The sequence below is a fragment of the Tursiops truncatus genome, chromosome 2 (genome assembly GCF_011762595.2).
Source record: "Tursiops truncatus isolate mTurTru1 chromosome 2, mTurTru1.mat.Y, whole genome shotgun sequence".
Taxonomy (NCBI): Eukaryota; Metazoa; Chordata; class Mammalia; order Artiodactyla; family Delphinidae; genus Tursiops; species Tursiops truncatus.
This window is the reverse complement of record NC_047035.1, coordinates 33,232,007-33,250,947: the sequence shown is the minus strand read 5'-3', so window position 1 is coordinate 33,250,947 and position 18,941 is coordinate 33,232,007. Positions and strand designations below refer to the sequence as shown.

General features: G+C 56.5%; 1 protein-coding gene across 5 annotated transcripts in view; it reads right to left on the bottom strand.

The window, feature by feature from the left end:
• ACTN1 (actinin alpha 1) overlaps nucleotides 1–18,941 on the bottom strand; it is a 95,716-nt gene that overhangs the window by 3,829 nt on the left and 72,946 nt on the right. For 3 of the 5 annotated variants that reach the window (XM_073800325.1, XM_033851012.2, XM_073800326.1), the window contains 12 exons: nucleotides 12,964–13,056; nucleotides 11,391–11,621; nucleotides 9,605–9,752; nucleotides 6,546–6,696; nucleotides 5,981–6,089; nucleotides 5,357–5,497; nucleotides 4,338–4,520; nucleotides 3,912–4,046; nucleotides 2,669–2,848; nucleotides 1,779–1,925; nucleotides 737–817; nucleotides 200–265 (listed from right to left, as the gene is read on the bottom strand). In XM_073800325.1, coding sequence (XP_073656426.1) covers nucleotides 200–265; nucleotides 737–817; nucleotides 1,779–1,925; nucleotides 2,669–2,848; nucleotides 3,912–4,046; nucleotides 4,338–4,520; nucleotides 5,357–5,497; nucleotides 5,981–6,089; nucleotides 6,546–6,696; nucleotides 9,605–9,752; nucleotides 11,391–11,621; nucleotides 12,964–13,056 — 1,665 coding nt within the window. The remainder of the gene's footprint in view (nucleotides 1–199; nucleotides 266–736; nucleotides 818–1,778; nucleotides 1,926–2,668; nucleotides 2,849–3,911; nucleotides 4,047–4,337; nucleotides 4,521–5,356; nucleotides 5,498–5,980; nucleotides 6,090–6,545; nucleotides 6,697–9,604; nucleotides 9,753–11,390; nucleotides 11,622–12,963; nucleotides 13,057–18,941) is intronic. The other 2 variants (XM_033851014.2, XM_033851013.2) reach the window with 2 other exon arrangements.

Sequence of the window (18,941 nt, the reverse complement as noted above, 5' to 3'; positions counted from 1 at the left end):
AGAAGGCCAGGTCTCTGGGACACACACAGGCCCTGCGGCTGGGCTCAGCCGTCAGGGCACCATCTTCCCCATGGACCAGAATCTTGAGGCCCCTCTGGGGAGGGCGCCCTGAGCCTGAGGGCCTCCAGCCCGCCACGGCCAGGACTCGGCCTCTCAAGTCAGCTGGCTGCCCCTGGCCAGAGAGTGGGGTTTACATTACCATGTTGTAACCCATGGAGATAAGGCAGGCGCGGAAATCATCCGTGTCCATCATGCCTGTCTTCTTCTGTGGGGCCAGTGGCACCGAGACACAAGGAGGAAGGGCCGGCCGAGGGCCAGGAAGACATGGCCCAGGTGGCCAGAGGGGAGGTCGAGGTGTACGGTTTGGGGGTCAGGAAGGGGACAGGAACGTAGGAGGAGCAGATGCAAATACACATCCGGGGGAAAAGTCCACAGGAAGGAGGAAGACAGAGCAGGGAGATGCAAATATCCGTCCACAGGATGGAGAGCGGCGAGGAGAGAGGAAGGTGGGCACCGAGCAGGTTCCCACGAAAGACAACCGAGGGCAGAGGTCGGAGTAGTGGGGGGAGGAGCCCGACACGGGCCGGGGGGGGACAGCAGGAGAAGACGAGCCCCGCGGCCCACAGGGAAGGGGAGACGGGGAGATCCAGACAGAGAGAGAAAAGAAAAAGGAGAAACGCGTTATTTCTCGCCCCGGACGCCACCCCTGAGCGTGCTCCATGCAGGAGGCGAGTACCTGGGGGTCGTTGCCAATATCATAACCCAAGCTGATGAGGCAGGCTTTGAACTCCTCGGGACCCAGCGTGCCGGAGTGATCCTGGGGCCGCCGTGCGCCAGCCAGCGAGCCATGCGGTGCCAGGGAGGTGGAGGCCGTGAGGGGAGGGGTGGGCCATGCCCCGGTGGAGGGTAGCGAGTGTGGGGAGACACAGGGACAAAGGCATGCGGATGGGGAGGGCGGAGGGTGGAGGGTCGGGGGAGGAGGGGAAATAAAAGTGCACACGGTTAGACACACAGACGAGGCCCAGGGGCCCTCTCCCTGGCACACTCAGCCCTGCTCCGGAAGGCAGGCCACAGGGGAGCATGGTGAGCCACAGGGGTAAGCAGCTGCCTCACAAGTGCCCAGCCCACCTCCGGCCCTGCTGCCCAGACCGGGGTTTCCAGGAGGGTTCCACCCACCCAGGTGCCTGGAGGGCAGTGAAGCAGGCAGGGGGGGTGGGCAGCACCTAAGACCATGCTCCCACCCCCTGTGGCCACCGCAAAGCCCCAGGGCACTGGGAGGGGCAGCCCACGCAGAACTGTCCTGTCCCAGAGCGAGGAGGAGAACCCAGGACTGACAGCTCTGACAGCCCCGCAGAGTGTCCCAAAGGCTACACCGGGGCGGGGGGGCGGGGAGGAGGGAGCCCCTGCTCTGTCCTGAGGCAGAAGCAAGGGATGGTCCCCACAGCCAGGGGACAGCAGGCCTTCCTTTGAGGCGATGGCAGCCTGGCTCCCGGGAGTTGACTCCTGGTCGCAGGAGACCAAGGGTCAGGGGTCAAAGGCTCTCTCCTTAGCTCACAGTGCGAGCACTCTCTCCAGGAAAGCGGGGAAGCTCATGGGACACCAGGACAGCTTCGAAGACTCGCGGCGCAGAGTCAGGGCAGGCTGACAGCAGTTCCTCCCGGCCACCCACCTCCCCTACTTGCCCAGGAAGCAGGCCCACGTGCTGGGCAGTGCCCTCCAGGGCCCTGGGGCAGGAGGGGCTGGGGCTGCCCTAAGCGAGTGCAGGGGGCGGGGCTCACCCGGTCAAAGTGGTTGAAGGAAGCCCGGAACTCGTTCATCTGCTCCTGGCTGATGCCCTTGGCATCCCTGGTCAGGATCTGGTTCTCCACCTCGTTGATGGTCCTGGCGATGGTGGTGAGCAGCTGCTCCCAGCCCACGCGGATGTGCTGGGGGTGGGCAGGGCCTGTCAGCAAAGGGGTCCCAGGCCTGGGCCACCCCTGCCTGCTCCTTCCCCTGACCATCAAAATGGCCAAAGCAATCGAACCAGGCCTTCTGTCCAGATTTACAGTGTCACCAGAGGGCAGGGGAGCCAGGACAAGGACAACCACCAGCACAGAGGACCCTGATGATGAAGGGGGAAGCACAGGAGGGCGGTGGCCCCTGCCCGGGATGGCAGAGACCAGAAGGACCAGTGTGGTCAGGTCAGGAAGGAGGGCGAAGTTGGCAGCAGGAAAAACTAAAGGACAAAAAAGTGGGTAATTCCCTGCATATCCAACTCCATAACCTCACACACATGCCTTCACGGTCAAAACAAGTAGGTCATTTAGAAAGCAGATGGCAAGCCAGTGTTTGGAGACCACCAGTCTCAGAATCACCAGGCTGTCTGTTAAAAATTTAGATTCCTGAGCCCCATTCCAGGCCTAGTGAATCAAATTCTGGAGACGGGGCCTGGAAATCTGCATTCTCAACAAGCTCCTCGGGAAATTCAGAAGGCACTGAGGACGGAAGACCCGGAGCTCCAGGAGTGAGGAGAAGCGAGTAGCCCCTCACTTAAAAGCCAGAGTTTATCCTACTATGGCCAGTTTGCTTGGATGATGGGTAACCCCCCACCACTACCCCAGCCCAGGATGGTGAAACAGAAGGGGATCTGGGGGTCCCTCTCTGGAGAAGCAAGGCTGGTGCCACCCACCTCCATGGTGTAGTTGGTGTGCTTGTTGTCGAAGATGAGTGCTTCCTGGATGAGCTGGTGGTCGCCCTCCAGCTGGTCGATCTTGGGCTTGTAGTTGACGATGCTCTTCTCGTATTGCCGCAGGTGGCTGAGCTGGTCCTCCAGGGTCCCATGCATCTCAATGGAGATCCTCCCAATCTCCTGCTCACCCGGGAAGGAGGCCCTTGTCAGACCGCCCCACTCTGGGCCCCTGGGGTGGAGATTGGGGCCCCCAGGTCATTGACCAACCCCTCAGATGATTCTTGGCATGGAAACAGCATCATACAGGATAATGTTATCACCGGCTGAATATCTCCTGTCTCTCGGGCACTTCTGAGCCTCAGGAAGGGGATGCGAGGTCAGTTGCTAACGTAAATGTTCACTCCTCTGCTCCAACTCCCTTTTCAAGCCTAATCCCGGCTACCGTCCATCTCAGGCGCTCTCCCACTGAGCTGGGTCCCTCACAGACTCAGCGCACCTCACCTACCTTCTCAATGGCCGTGCTCCTGCTGTTCTGTTCCTAGGATGCCTGCCTTGCCCACCTCAATCCCACCTGTCCCCGTGGTCCAGGACTAGTCCCCGTTTCTGGCAGTCTTTCATCCAGGTAAGCACATCTTGCTTGTAAAAGCACCTTCTGTGCGCTCAGTTCAACTCAGCACATATATCCCGAGCACCCACTACGCACACTGCGCTAATAAAGCAGGCGGGGGGGGGGATGCAGGGAAGACACGAACATGAACTCGACGTGGTCTCCGCCCTCGAGGAGCTCAGAGGGACACCATGCTCTAACCCACACAGTGTCCCTTCCTTATCTACATCACCCCCATACCTGGCCCCACAACTCAGCAAAACATTCCACGCTTGCCCAAAGCTTGGTTCTCTCTCTGGGGAGATCACCCTGTCTGACCAAGCTCACGACTCAGGAGGAAGGGAGACCTGGTCAGCCACATAAGCCAGAGGGCAAGCGGAGTCAGTCGCCTAGGCACCGCTCCTTCTGTGGGAAGGACTTAGTGGTGTCCCTGTGTGGGTCTTTGCTCTCAAACCAGACACCGGAATCACCCCACAGGCCTTCTTCGCATAGACTCCACCCCCACCCGCAGGGCAGCAGCCCAGACTCCACAGTCCCCACAGGTCCCATCCCAGAGAAGACAGGGCAAGCCTGAATGGCTGGGATGGTGCTGGGAAGGGTGGAAACCCTCTCCCTGCTTCCCACGATGGGCCCCACCTCCATCTTGGTCTGGATCCAGGGCCCGATGACGTTGGCCTGGGCCGCAAACTGCTTGCGTAGCCTCTCGTTATGCTGCTGGCGGGCGTGCTCCTCCATCAGAGCCTGGTCCCTCCGAGGCACCAGCTGCCGTACCTGGGGCAGGAACAATCATGGGACACTGGGATGGGCCGGCCATCTGCCCCCACTTCAGAAGAGGAAATGGAAGAGCCGTGAAGGGAAGGGGCCAGTCGGTAATAGAGTGAACACATTGACCTGTTCTAGAAATTCAGCCGTTCATTCACTTGACAGATACTGAGCACTTACTATGTGACAATGAAATCAATGAAAAGTCAGTGAAAATCAACAACACACACAGACAAAAATCCCCGCCCCTCTGAAACTTACAGTGGCTCCGCCAACACCCCACCCGGCCCTTGGACTCACGTGGTCCCATTTGCCGTTGATCTCCTGAGGCGTGATGGTTGTGTAGGGGTTGGTGCCCGCCATGTTGACGTGGTAGGTCTGGACAATCTTGGACACCTCGTTGTGGATGCCTAGGATGGCCAGGCGCTCCTTGTCAGCATCGGGGAGGGTGGCCTTGAACTGCTCATGGGCTGTGGTCAGTCCCTGGACATAGACGGGCATGCAGGAGAAGCAGTGACTGGGAGGGAAGTCCTTCCCACTCACTGGTGCCTCCCGTGGGCAAGAGGAGACCAGGGAGACCTGCAGGCCCCAGGGTAGAGGTGGGTGGAGGGGCCACCGGAGGCCGGCCGCACACCAGCTGGGAGGCCCAGCGGTATCAAGCCGGGGCTCTCGCGGCGGAGCCCCAGGACGGCCGGGCTGGCCACGGGAAGGTGCCGACAGCTTCACGCTCAGGACTGGTGAAGTCAGCAGCAACCCCCCGGGGGGCGCTCACCACCCCACAGTCAGGTCAGGGACAAGGGGTGCTCCAGGTCTGCTCCTCGGGTGACCTCCCCCAACACACGTTCCTCAGCACTTTGCAAAACCTTTTTCGTCTGACACTCTGCAGCTGTACAAAAGAACAGCTTATTGCTATGAAATGGGCTCCTAGATAATAGTTAGGTTAAAAATATAAGGCTCAGGATACAGTATAGAATACACTTTTTGCATAAAAAAAGGGGCGTGGAGAAGAACATGTTGATAAATAAATGTGCTTGCCTATGCAGAGACCATGTGGTCACACTGCTCACCTCTGGGGAGGGGCACTCGGGGCTGGGGGACAAGGAAGGGAACTCATTGCTTAGCCTTTTTAGCTTTTAGATTTTATACCATGTGCATATATGACTGAGTCAAAATAAATAAAATGCAAAGCTTTCGAATCTATAACATCCTGGGGGTGCTAGCCTCAGTCCTCTCCTTACAGGGGCAGTCCTGCAGGAGTGTGGGCCGTGGGCAGCTGGGGAGCCGGCCTCTGGGGGCGGGGGGGTGGGGCGGCAGCACACCTGGATCTCCTCGATAGTGTGCACGATAAAGGTGTCCTGCAGGTCCTCCATGGCCCCCTCCATCCAGTTGTTGAAGGGTGCGGCCCGCTTGGCATATTCCAAGTACAGCTGGTCAATGGTCTCCAGCAGTTTTTCTGTCCGCTGGGAGTGCCAATGGCATGGAGGCGGGGAGGTGTTTAGCAAAGTCATGTCCAGAATCACCGCGTCCCCCCACCCCTATTCCCAACAGCCTTCGAGATCCTCCCGGCCAGCCCAAAGGGGTTCAGGTCTGGAAGCACAAGACTAACTCAGACAGAAAGAACAGGCTCTCTCTGAGGTGCTGGTTCTCAATGTGGGGTGTACGGACCACCCTCCAACTGAGTCACCCAGCCTGGGCCCCAGAGAGTATGGTTTGGAGAACAAGAAAGTTCTCAAACAGCCGGGGTGGGGCTGAGTACACTAAACCGGGAGGATGGGATAAGATTAGGACATCTCCATCAGGGCAAAGGTCAAGTCCAGGGTCAATGTGAGCCTTCCACAGGCAGGCCAGGCCTGCGGAAGGTCTGGGGAACCCAGTGGAGCCTCTCAGCCCAGAGCAAAGAGAGTTGCTGAAGGCAGGCCTCCGCCTCCCTCCGGGGCCCTCACCTCCAGAGCTTCCCTCCGCTTCTGGGTTAGGGCCCCCAGATTGTCCCACTGGTCACAGATCCTTTGGCACCGGGCGTTGACACTGGGTGAGTCGTAATAGTCCAGCTCACTGGGAGGGAGGAGACAGGAGGAGTCAGATGACCCAGGTGACTTCCGTGGCCTGCTCTCCTCTCCCTGGGGCTGGGGCGCTGGTGGCACTGGAAGGCCAGGTGTGCTCGCTTCGTGAAGGCCTTCCAGGACTCCCCTCCCACTCTCAACTCCTTGGCTTTCAGGAGACCACTGGCAGGAGACCAGCGAAGGCCAGTTCTCCTCTGCAAGGGCCCCCACCCCAACCCTGCAAAAATGCCCAACGACAGGAAGCCACTAAGGCCAGCCGAGAGCTCAGAGCCAAGACCTGGTCGTCCTCTGGTCCCACACCAGTTACAGGTGAGGACCGAAGGCCTGGGACAGGACGCTCACAGGCTATTCCCCACCTGGGGGGAACGTCCTTAGCCTTTTGTACTGATGACTTTTCAGGCCACGCTCCCACCTCCCACAGCGTCCCTGTGGGGCGGGCCGGGCCTACTTGAGCTCCTGCGCAATGGCGGCGATCTGCTCCACGCGGTCCTGGTGGGCGGCCAGGTCGCTCTCGAAGGCCTCGTGCTTCTTGAGCAGGGCCTTGATCTCCGAGAGGGTGGCCGTCTCGTAATCCTTCTGTCGCAGCATGGCCTCTTTGCCTGGGGTCACAGACAGGGCACGAGGCTGGGCGAGAGCCGGGCGGTCCCACCTTCTTGACCCCAACTACCCACCCCTCAGGGCCCGGGAGCTCCACTTCCGGTACCTCCCGAGGAGGCGTGCCCTATGCGATGATCAATTATCTGCAGTCCGAGAAAGCAGACGTGCAACCGGAACACCCATCCACGATGGGGCAGGGGCGGGAAAGTCACTACTTTCCATGGAGTATGTCAGGGCCATCGGGCGTGGTGATGTACAAAGGCTATGCCGGACCAGGAGGGGAAGTTAGGGCATAACATGAACTTTATAAACAGCAGGAAACGATGATCTATGCCTGTGGTATAACCAGGGAAAAACAAGCCAAGCCCCTCAGGGATACTCCATCTTTAGTTTCTCCAGTTTCTCCAGTTATAGTTGCTGGTCCCCAGCAGCCCGGCAGGGACCCCTCCCCTCAATTACGCTCAGTGTGGGTAGCATGTCCAGTGCACATAAGCCATCAGTGGCCAGAACCTTCTCCCATCATCAGGTGCACTGCCCCCCCTTTACAGGGGCAAGGCACACTTGGATTGCTTGGATTTTTGTTTCCCAGGAGAAAAAGGGGATGAGAAATGACCCCCCAGACTGTTGTTAGACAATGGTTATCAGCTACCCTGGGAAGCAGCTGCTGCAGGGCAGGGGCTGACCTGGCCTTGCCTGCACTCCCACCTCCTGTGTTTGCACCCATCAGGGATGCTCAGCCCCTCTCAGTAAACAAAGGCTGGGCTGTGAGGTGAGAGCTTCTTTCCTTCTCTTTACTCTTTTTTCTTTGTCAGAATAATAATATGACAAGTTTAGGGAAAAAATATCACAGATGAGCCTACTTATCTACTCCTTTTCAGTCCTGCCTTATATGGATACACCATCAGGTGTATATAAATAAGGTTTCCTGCTTTTAAAATACTCAGCAGCACGTCATCAGTTTCTCCTCTGGCTCCAGCGGCTTTTACATGAGCCACTCTGACGGCTGCATAACATTCTGTCGCGTGGCCGAACCGTCACTGGCGTAACCACTCTTGCCCTACCATGGGGCGTTCAGGGCCCTCAGCTTGCACTACTGTAGATGGTCTCATCGCAAACATCCCAGACACGTGACTTCGGCCATGCTTAGGGTTAATTTTTTAGACAGTCTCAAGAAATGGAATTCCCGGGTAAGCGGGCAATAACACTGTCAAGCGTGAGTACGTGTAGCCAGACTGCTGTGCCGGCATCTACAGGCATGCCAGCACCTCTCATGACCTTGCTGGTGGCTGGCGAGCTGGCGGGGCCAATCCTTGCTCTGTACCTTTTGGCAAGCTGTTCCTGGGCTCCGGAGAGGACACGATAGGAGCATGTGGGTGAACAGGTGCAATTTCCACCATCCCCCTTCTACTCCGCACATGCACGCTTGGATAAACAGCTCCGTACGTGCACAGTGGAATGTGGGGCAGCAACCTCGTATCACTGTATACACAGCTCAGCAAACCCCCTCTGCTGAGCCAGGCACGCTCCTATCCCCAACCAAGCCGCGCTACCCCCAAGTGGCCGTCCCTACTCGTCTCCAGCCTAATGTCTGACGATCACAACAGAGCTGGGTGGGGGTGTCTTAGGGCACTGAGCTCCACTGGCCCGTTGGTCTGCCCCAGGGTCTCCAGCTAAAAAGGCTGCATGGCCCTAGGAGATCGGCGGCATGGCCCCCTCTCCAGCCCCAGCCCAGGTTCTGAGGAAAAGACCATTCCAGGTATGATCTTCTCTCTTTGGAGTTAACCTTAGCTGCCAACAAGCAGACATCAGACATGGCCCCAAGAACCTCCAGGTCAGAGTGATGGAGACACACAGGTGCTAAGGCCAGGGCTCCAGGGTACTACAGTGGGAGGCCAGAAACAGGAAAAGGGCAGGCATTGGAGGGAAGATATCAAGGGCTACCATTTACTGAGCATGTTACACGGGCCAGGCACCCGACTAAGCATAAAATGCACTTATGATGCGTAAGCATACAACAACCCCATGAGGAGGTATGCTGAGTTGAATAGTGTCCCCCCAAAACGCATGTCCAACCCAGAACCTCAGAATCTGACCTTATTTGGAAATAGGGTCTTTGCAGATGTAATTAGTTAAGATGAGGTCATACTGGATTAGGGCGGGCCCTAAATGCAATGACTGGTGTCTTTAGTAGGAAACTGAAAGGCAGACTGAGTCACAGAGACCCAGAGAGAAGCAGCCACGTGGTGATGGAGGCAGAGATTGGAGTGATGCTGCCACCAGGCAAGGAACACCGAGGCCTGCCAGCAACCACCAGACGTGGGGAGGAAGCATTGGACAACCTCCCCCTCAGAGCCTCCAGAAGGAGCCAACCCTGATGACAATTCACTTTAGGACTTCTCGTCTCCTGAATTGTGAGAGAATGCATTTCTGTCCTGTTCAACCACCCAGTTTATGGTAAATTGCAGCCCTAGGAAACTAATCCGGGAGGGTACGTCATCACCTGCATGTCATAGACAAGGAAACAAGACCACTGGTCCAAGTTACACTGCTTCAAGGTGGCAATGTCGGGGTTTGAACCCCAACCTAATTCAGGGAAGAAGAAATCATTATAGTGACAGGAATAATTAACACATATATAGCATTGTACTATGCCAGGAACTCTTTTCCGTGCATCTAATGTATTAAGACATTTAACCCTCATAAACCTATGAGGTTGGTACTATTATTGTCCCCACTTTACAAATGAGAAAACTGAGGCAACCAAAAGGCTGATGAACTTGCCTAATGTCAAGGGACTAGCAAGAGACAAAACAAAACAAATAAAAAACAAGAAAAAAAGGAGTTGTGGCTGGTGGTTCAGCATGAAAGCCAGACCCTTGGAGTCGGGGGCAGGGGCTAGGCTGGCCTTACCATCCGTCCAGGCCTCGTGGATGGAGGCCTTCTGCCGGAACTTCTCTGCCAGGTGGTCGAGCCGCTCCAGCCTCCGGATCTCATTCAGCAGCCACTCCTCATAGCCCTTCTCTGCCTGCTCCAGGCAACCCCATGCGTTGTTGATGTCCTGTTAAGGATGGGAGGCACAGGGTCAGCCCGCCTGGCCCCCCGAGACCCCAGAGCTGCTCCGTGCCTTCCAGGAGGAGCCTCCTCCCCATCTCAGCCATCCCCATCCAGCCTGCACGGTGTTTCCCAGGGCTCCCGGGCACCAGGCCTCCTGGACAGAGAGTGGGGCTGCCCAGCTATGGGGTGTTGGGTGTGCAGCTCAGTGGGCAGAAAGCCCAAGGCCCTCTGTGCTCCAGGACTGGCTTCTGACAGGATTCTGAGCAATCACAGAGCTCACAGGGCCAGCCAGGGAGACAGAGCAACAGACTGAACGAGGCAGACAGGTGTGGGAGCCTCCCAGCCTTCCCACATTTCTGGGTCCACTCATGGGTCCCAGCCTCCGGGCCCTGGGCAATAATAGCCTGGAGCCTGTAGGGACCCTGGCCTCGGTGAGCCAGCCAGGAGCTGCCCAGAGATAGTGACAGGTACTGAGCATAAACCCACAGGCCTTCAGACAGGGAGCCACTGCCAGGGCCATCCCCTACAGTTAGCACAAGGGCACCCCTGGGCAGTGATGGCTGACCCAGCTCAAGTGCCACCCAGGTCCCTGCCATGTGGCAGGGGCCACACTGCATCCACCCAGAGGAGGGGCTTTAAAGCACAGAGCACCCTCCAGATAGCAGCAGCTCTGGCCATCTAAAAACTGCTGATTCATCCTGTAAAAGGATGCAGTTTTCCAAACTGCATGTACAACGTCACAGCCTTTTCCCTGTCCCCCAGAGTCCCCCCAGGATCCTGCTTCCTTTTCCAATGCTGTCTGCATGCTTCTCCCCGTCCCTTCCATTCCTGCCTTATGTGCTCATGTCTCCTCATCAACTCTCCATTGCAAAGGGCAAAAGCTCTACCCTGTTGAATTTTAAATTTTCTTTTACACGTTTCCCTGGCTCATAAAATTTCTCACATTCTGCGGAGACGGTAAAGAGGAAAGAATAACAAAAAGTGACATAAATGAAGAAAATTTTATGACATGGAAACCTGGTCACAATATATTGTTGTTGCTTTTAAAGCAGCTCATTAATTAAAACATGCTTTAGGATTCCCTTAAAAATTATATTTACGGAGACTAAAAGAATCTCTTTCCCCCCCAACATCTTTTAAGTTGATCCTGGGTAGTAAGATTATGAATAATTTCTATTTTCTGAATTTTGCTTATTTATACCTTTGAAATATCCTACCAAAAAAATTACTTAAGGTAATAAAAACAATTTTTAAGTAAGATTCCATTAAAGTGAAAATTAACCTTATTGCTATTATACCCTGTTTGGTTCAACATATCAAGAGGGATTTTGTTTGCAAAGATGATTTTTCTGAGGGGTAGGGAGGAAGGTGCTGGGGGCAGATCCAAGTGAATGTTCAGGGGTCTGGAAGGGCAAGTCTGACCCGGAATGGTGAGGAGAGAAGGGGCTCTGTTCCTGGGGAGGGAGGGAACCCCACATGGCTGAGTGTGGGCTGGAGACTGGGTGGTCACCTGGAAGGGAGAACTGGTCTCTGGAGCAGGGTGGGCAGGTAGAGAGCACGCGCCCCCGCCCTGCCCCACTCACGATGCGGCATTTGATGGTGAGCCAGCACAGCTCAGGGTGGGGGCAGCCCGGGCGCTCACCGAGACCATCCTGCCCTCGGAGGGCATGAAGGCGGGCCGGTTGCTGAGCCGCAGCTTGGTCTGCAGCGTGTTGAAGTTGATCTCCAGCTGGCACTTCTCCTGCACCTTGGGCGGCTTGTGCAGGCGCCGGTAGTCTCGGAAGTCCTCCAGCTTCTGCTGCATGGCGTGCATGGTGTTCTCGGGTACCCGGTTCTCCAGCCACGGGATGGTGCGGCGGATCCACTCCAGCAGCTGGAGGTAGCAGGGGAGGATGCTGGGATGGGGGCAAGGACTGGCCTCCCTCTCCTCCTGATGCTGGGGGGGCATCTCTCCTGACGGCACGCTCTTTCCCAACTACCCCCCCAGGCCACTCGGCCGGGTTCCAGGGCATTCCCTCTGAGAATCAAAGGCCTCATGAAGCCTGGCCGCTAGGGTATGTTAACTCACAGCCAGCATCACTCAACCTCCCTGCTCTGCCAAGGGGAGACCTGGGGGCAAGATGGCTCAGCTAAGAGCAGGAGACCCGAGTTCTATTTCTAGGTCTACTACCTGGCTGGGCCTCAGTTTCCTCATCTTATCATGAAGGTGTGAACACTCATTCCCTGAGGCCCCTGCCACCTGACCTTCTAGGATTCTAGAATGTGGGTCCCTGACTCAAAAAGGAAGAGGCTGGCCTCTGGGGCACAGGCAGGGAATGTTTTCCTCGATGAGGTGACGGAAGAGGAGTGGAAGTGATGAGAGGAAAGGCGTGATCCCCTGCAGGGTACCAGGCACGTGGCCTGAACTAACTCATCTGAATGATGGCGAGAACTACGTTGTCATGGGGTTAAGTACTGTGATCCTGCCTCAGGTGGCGGAGATGGTAACCAAGGCACTGTGAGGTTCTGTGACTTGCCAAGGTGACCAAGGTGGAATGGTAGCACAGGGATTAAACCCAGGCACCTGGGCACCAGAACTTGGGTTGTCACTATGCTGGACGGCAGATCTGATCTACCGAGAGGCTGGGCTGAGCTGTTCAGAGGGCTGAATTCTTCTAAGGAAGAAGCAAGTGGAGCTCTAACCCAAATGCAGCCAATGGCAGGACAGCAGATCCAGTCCTGTCCCCTCCTGTCCCCTGGGTGGGCCCAGCTGCTAAGCTAGCCTGAGCCAGCACTGATTTCTCCCCCGTTCATATCCTCTGAGAACCGCATACTCCTTTTCTAGTCCAAGCGAAACCCCCAGCACAACAGTACACTCACTGGTCTCGAAAGGCCTCCGAGGTCCCTTAGCACAGCTCTCACTTGTTAAGTGAAAAAAAAAACAAGACCCAGAGAGGTGAAGGGATTTCCCAGGCTTACTCTCGGTGACAGAAAAAGCCTGGAACTCGGCTCTCCAAAGCCCAGATTGGCCCCGGACCCACCCTCTGCTTTCTGGGAGAGCAGAAGCAGAGCCGAAGCCACCCTAGGAGGACTGCTGGGGATGAGGGATGACACCCAGCCTGGGACTGTGCCTGGGCACAGATGTGGAGGTACGGGTTCTGGGGCCCCCTCGTCTCTCAGGGCAGGGTGGCGGGGCCTTGCTGGGGCCAGGCCGGGAGAACCCAGAGGGAACCCACATCGCTGGCCAGCTTTTCGTAGTCTTCCATGAGGCGCTCATTCTCCTGGTTGACGGCCAGCACCTTGCAGATGCGATTGGCGGCTGTCTCGGCCTGGCAACAAGACAGAGAGGGACACGGTCAGCCTCACGACAGCGGGAGCGCCTGGCACACGCCTGCGGTGACAACGTCTCCCCCCGCCCCTGCAGATCACGCGGTTGGAAGGCACCTCCCAAGACTCTGAATTCACAGGCTCCTCGCCATCCTCTCTGCCAGCCCGGGCCGAGTCCCACAGATCACGTGAGCCCAGACGGAGACCTTAGCGGCTGAACTGGGGGCCCCTGAAGAAGAGCCTAAGTTTGAGATCCAACATGTATGTTGGAAAGAAACTAATCCAATGACTGGTAGAATCGAAATACTCAGCTCAGGTGGAGGGGTGAGAAAATCCATGCCCATCCTGGAATTCCAAACTGGAGACCCTGGGACTCCCAAGGCTCAAGGCTTTCAGACTGGCTTTGCCAGCATCTTGGAGATGCAGGAATTCTAATCTGGGAGTCCTAGAATAAGGTGCTGATAAGGAGCGGGGCCTCTCAGGACCCCTGCAGAATCTCTCTAGGCTCCTGGCCCAAAGCCCAAAGAACTTTAAGAGAAGCTGCAGGAATTAAGGATCAACCCAGCACAGGTAGGATGTCCAGAAAGCAGGCACGGGCACCTCTGGGAAAGCTATGCACACACTCCACACCGAGTGCTGGGCCAGCAGACACCCGATGTGGGCCTTGGTGGCAAGAGGAACTAAACAGGACTGAACAGCAATCAGATACAAAAGGCCCAGCAACCCCAGGGGACACTGCTTCTCCCGCTTAGAGGGCACTGTGCACCCGACACCGGCAGGGGCCAGGCGCTCCTAAACCCACTTTGCTCAGGTGACCTTTGAATGCAGTTCTTGTACACATCCTAACCCAGCTGCAAGGGGAGGGGCACTCGAAGCCATTGTGGGGGTCCTGTGATAGGAAGATGGCCTAAGGGTGGCAGCAGATAACGCCAATGAGCAAACAGACAAGCATCCTGGGGCCCTGGAGAAGGGTGACCCTGCAGATGGCAAAGGTTTAAGGGGGAGAAAGATGGGACCTTGTGCCCGGTTGATGAACAAGACAAAACGGGTTTCAACTGCAGCAAGATAAACTGAGGCCAGGCATCAAGAAGGTCCTGAGAATGACGGTGCTTTGACTTGGGAAGGAACAACTGAGAAGATGTAAATGCTTTTTCATTGCAGAACTCTGCAAATAGAACACACGCCCACCCAATCATGTGATGCGTGGGTGACTGCCAGGTGTGTGTGCGAGGGGGCAGGATGAGATCACCATAAAGGTTCTTCCAAGCTCCAAGCGAAGACACTGCACCCTCCAGGGAGAGGTTTCAGGGCGGGTGGGCCTCCAGTGGGAGAGCTGTGGGCGTGGCCAGAGGGCGAGCTGAGAGTCCCAGGTCTCAAGAAACTGAGACAAGCAGTCAATCCTTAGATCCTCACCACTGCGCCCCAACCTAACTCTGTCCTGGAGATGCCAAGGCCACTTCTCACAGGACCATCAGGAACTCCTGACAGATCGTCCTTCCTCTAAGGAACCAACAAGCAACCGTGGGGGATCCCAAGAGGCCACAAGGAGAGAAATTCCTTCCTGGAGCACGTCCCAGAAGATGTGGGGCCCCGGAACGAACAGGGTCATGGGAACTGGGCTGATGTCCCCATGAAGCTGCCCCAGGAATCTGCCTGGAGTCACCGGGGCCACGTCCCTTGAAGGCTGGGGAGGGGACCCGGGGGAGGCCAGGGCTCTCCCGTGTGCTGACATGTATGTAAGACTGTGGGGTGGCTGCAAAGCCCCCAGCCCAACGTGCTGACCAAGCAAGTAAGGATCACAGGTAGCCCCTAATCGTCGGCGAAACGCAGCTGCCACTGTGATGGCGAATGGATCAAGCCCACCTTCATCGTGTTCTCCTCCTGAGCCATCTCAAGATCCTGGGCTCAGAGGCCGTAAGCTTTGATCTGTGTGTCAATCTGTGAACTTGGTGGACTGAGGCCTGTGCTCATGGGATTCTGGAAGGCACGTCCCGCGGGCCTTAAGGGCCTTGGCCGTCCCTCAGAGGCCCCAGGGTCAAAGGGCGCTCCTTTTGGATGAAGTCTAGGGGAGTTCCCGGGTGGGCCTCCCGGGGACTTTTTATAAATATCATCAAATGGGCTGAGAAAATATTTTATAGAAACAGGCCAAAGGACGACTTCCAAGTGCCAAAGGAAAAGATTACAAGAAATTTGTGTTGACCCTTCCATGGTTTGTTTTTTTGTTTTTTACGACCCACTTTAAGGTGTATTGTTATACACTGTAATACAAAACAATGTGCTTAGTTTTATATGAGTTATTTGTTTCTAAGTTACGGATTATTAGCCCCGGAGCGCTTAGCTATCCTCAAATGAAACCCTCAGCTATTCCAGGCCAAACTGCCACGCTACTAATCAGCATCAAATTAGCTGGTACAGGTACAGTCTGGAGAGGAAGCAGCCTCCATGCCGGTGACATCCAACAGCCACATGAGGCCAAATGACGCGCCGTGGCGCTGCCACCCACCACCTACAGTCATGCGAGTGCCACGAAGATCTCATCTGTGACATTTGTCGTCAAAAATTTCCCAAATCTAGCTAGAATTGCCTTCCTCCCACAGCTTCCCACTGCCTAGTCTTTCTCCATGTCCCAAGTCAGCTCCCTGCCCTGGTGTCCCTGCCAGCGAGGCCCCCAGACACAAGGGAGCCAACCCCGCGGCGCTCAGCCCTGACCCCAGCGACCGACTCTGGCTTTGCCCCCAGTCCTCACTCCAGGCAGCGGGACGGACGTGCTCTCCTCTGGAGGCTGCACCGTCACACCATGGAGCGTCGCACAAGCTGTGACCACCTTCCTCCACCTTCCCTGAGCCTTTCAGTTGCAGATCCCCACCACTCAACCCTTAAGAGCCTCAAGCTCCAGTGTCTCCCGCTCGAGAAGCCTCCACGCCCCGCAGCCCTGCAGCGCCCCTCCCCTGCTCAGCTCTGCCGCAGAGCAGGGATTAGGCCACAGCATCACAAGCTTGTTTATTAAGAGCTTTCCCGGGTGGACCATGAATCCCTCGAGGGCAGGAACGGGGTTTCTTTCCCTTAGAAGATTCACAACCAGCTGGCGACAAATGGAAGGCTGCGAACAGCATCATCTACTCCTAAAAGCATCCAGAACCCCCTACAGCAAGTCCGGTTCGTGCCCCAAAAGGCTGTTTCTCAGAAACAGTTCCCAATAGGCCATGAATGTTAAAGCAACAAACTACACAAACAAACGCTGGTTGCCACAAGCCATTCTAAACCCCTCCAGGGGAAGAGGAGGGGAGAGGAAAGCTGAGAAAGGATGAGAACCAAAACCAACGCGTCAGACAGGAGTTGGTCCTCATCTGACTAGGTGCGTCCATCACACACACTGGCATCCGTACAAGTGCAGTACCCACACAGGCACACAAACACGTGTACACCTGCACGCACGCATGTATTAGACTCGGCCGTCTTTCTAGTTCCACCGCCCAAGGCTTGATAAGAGAAAGACAGTGAAGAGGATGCAGGGCACTGGGCGTGGGTTTCAAGGACACTTTCCCCCACTGGCTCCAGACACGGAGACAGTCAAGACAAGAAGAGTCTATGAGTCTGAAAGACTCCTCCTTCTTCCACGGGAGAGGGGCAAGATTCCCCTCCCACCAGCCTGCTGAGCTGTAAGCAGTTGCCTGACTCCTTCGAAGTGGGATGGGAGGGGCAACTCTGGGTAAGGCTCCTGACCCAGGACGTGAGAGGAACACACCCCCATCCCCACCCCCCCACCCCATCCCCCCAGCTGGTGACCTTGTCCTCATGTATGGACAAAAGGAGCATGAAATGATTGCAACAAGGATGAGTGAGAGGGAATAGGGCATGGGGGGAGGTGGTATGAGATTTGGGAGGGAGAAAAGCAGGCTGCTTCACACACTCACACACACGCACGCACGCGCACATGCACACACACGCGCGCGCACACACACACTCCCTTCCGAGCATCACCAGCCAGGACACAGGGAAGGCTTCAGAGACAGGGAAGGCCAGTGTCAACGGGCATGAAGCCCAGGAGAGAACCCTGCAGGAGCAGGGGAGGAGGAAGGAGAGCTGGAAAGAGGGGAAAGACCACGGCCGAGAGCTCAGCCTAGCCCTGGGTGCAGGCAAGACTCTGTGCGGTTCTCAGGGCTAGAGGCCCAGTGAGGCAAGTAGATAGATGGTGCGCACATCCTGCCTAAAAGGTGGGGTATAAGAGGGGCCAGAAGAAGCTGACAAGAAAGAGCAGCAGCAGAGGTGGGACAAAGAGAAAGAAGCAGCAAGAGGCAGGCCAGAGAAGAGGCTGAAAGGGCTGGGCCTCCTGGGGAGGCTGGGACACCCAGGATGGGGAGCCTCCAGGCGGGGCTGTTTCCTGTCGGGCAGTACCCATGAGGCCTGGAAGGAAAGTGAGGAAGGTCTTGGGTGCCCATCCAGGCAGGGCATGGGGCGCCTCTATTGCAAAACTGTCATACTTATTCTGTTAGAAGACATTTTTACTGCCATTTGCAAGATTATTTTTGTAAAAAATATTCAAATCTTCATGGTCGATGGTGCACACAGGGCACCCCTGGGTAGTATGCAACCTGCACCACTGTCCCTGGCAGGCCTGGTTGGGAAGGATCAGGCAGGACTCTGAGCCTCTGGACTGGACACCGGGGGGAAGGCAGAAGACTTCGCCCTGCCCTGGCTGCTGGGTAATGTGAGAGAGTAGCCTTGCTTAAGTAGATGGAGGGAGAGAGAGAGACGTGAGGAGGTGCTGGATATTTAAGAGAATAGGCAGGAAGCAGAGCCAAGAACTGTGCCGCCTGGGATAAGGGCTCTCAGCTCAGTCCAGGGGAGGAGCCGAGACCGCAAGCTTCTCTCCCGTTTGTGGCACCTATTATGCCAGAGTGTAGGGACAGAGATGCAGGCCATCCAGAGGCTGGCGTTCTCAGGCATCTTTAAGTGTCCTGGCCAAAGCTCAGAGAGCATCTTGCCCTCCTACAAGGGGCTGGGGTTGCGGTAAGGGGAGGGGGGCTTTTCTAATCCCGCCTTTCATTCCACGGGCTGCAGTTCCAAGGGGCTGCGGCTGGAGTATCCAGGGCGGATGGAAGAGATGGGCAAAAGGGCGCTGGGAGAGAGGGCGAGGCAGAGGGAGAGCTCACCTTCTGCGCACCGAGAAGGCGTGGCAGTGACATGAAACATTAGGTCACATGGCCTTCCCATCCGGCCTTAGCGTGCCTACACATCTGCACAGAGAAGGAGAAGAGGTTGAGAGAAGAAAGTAGGCAGCAGCGGCGCAGAACAAACCCAAACAGCCATGGTGGACAGAGCACACAAGACAGACGGACAACGAGGGAGTGGGCAGAAAGAGAAAATGAGATGATGGGAGGAGAAAGGGGCTGGGGTGGGAGAGAGATAGGGAAGAGGTGGGGAAAAAGGGGTGGGGAGAGGGGGGCTGGGGAAGGCTGAGCAGAGGGTTGGGGAGGCGGGAGCATCGCCCCATCATGCATTTCAAAACAGGCCACTCAGACTCCATGCAGAGGGTGGGAAATTTGCCTGAGTATGTGGCAGCTCCAAGGCCCAGAGCTGAGAGGGCCAAGCCTGGGGTCTGTCGTCATAGCGACCTGGATGTTGTGCTTCTAGGGTCCTGCCTGTGAGGGGACCTGGGGGAGGGGCGCCTGCCACCCGAGCTAAGGCTGCTAATGAAAATATTCAAATCTTCAGTGTCTGCAGTGTGAATGATGCCTTTGTGGAGTGCAGAACCTGCACAACTGGACTTTAACCTCAGGCCTCCCTGGGCAAACCTGGGTCAGGACACGTGAAGTGTTCACCGCAGCCCACCCTTTCCCATCGTCTCCCCAAGGGGTTGTGCAGAATGACCCCGCACGGGGGCCCC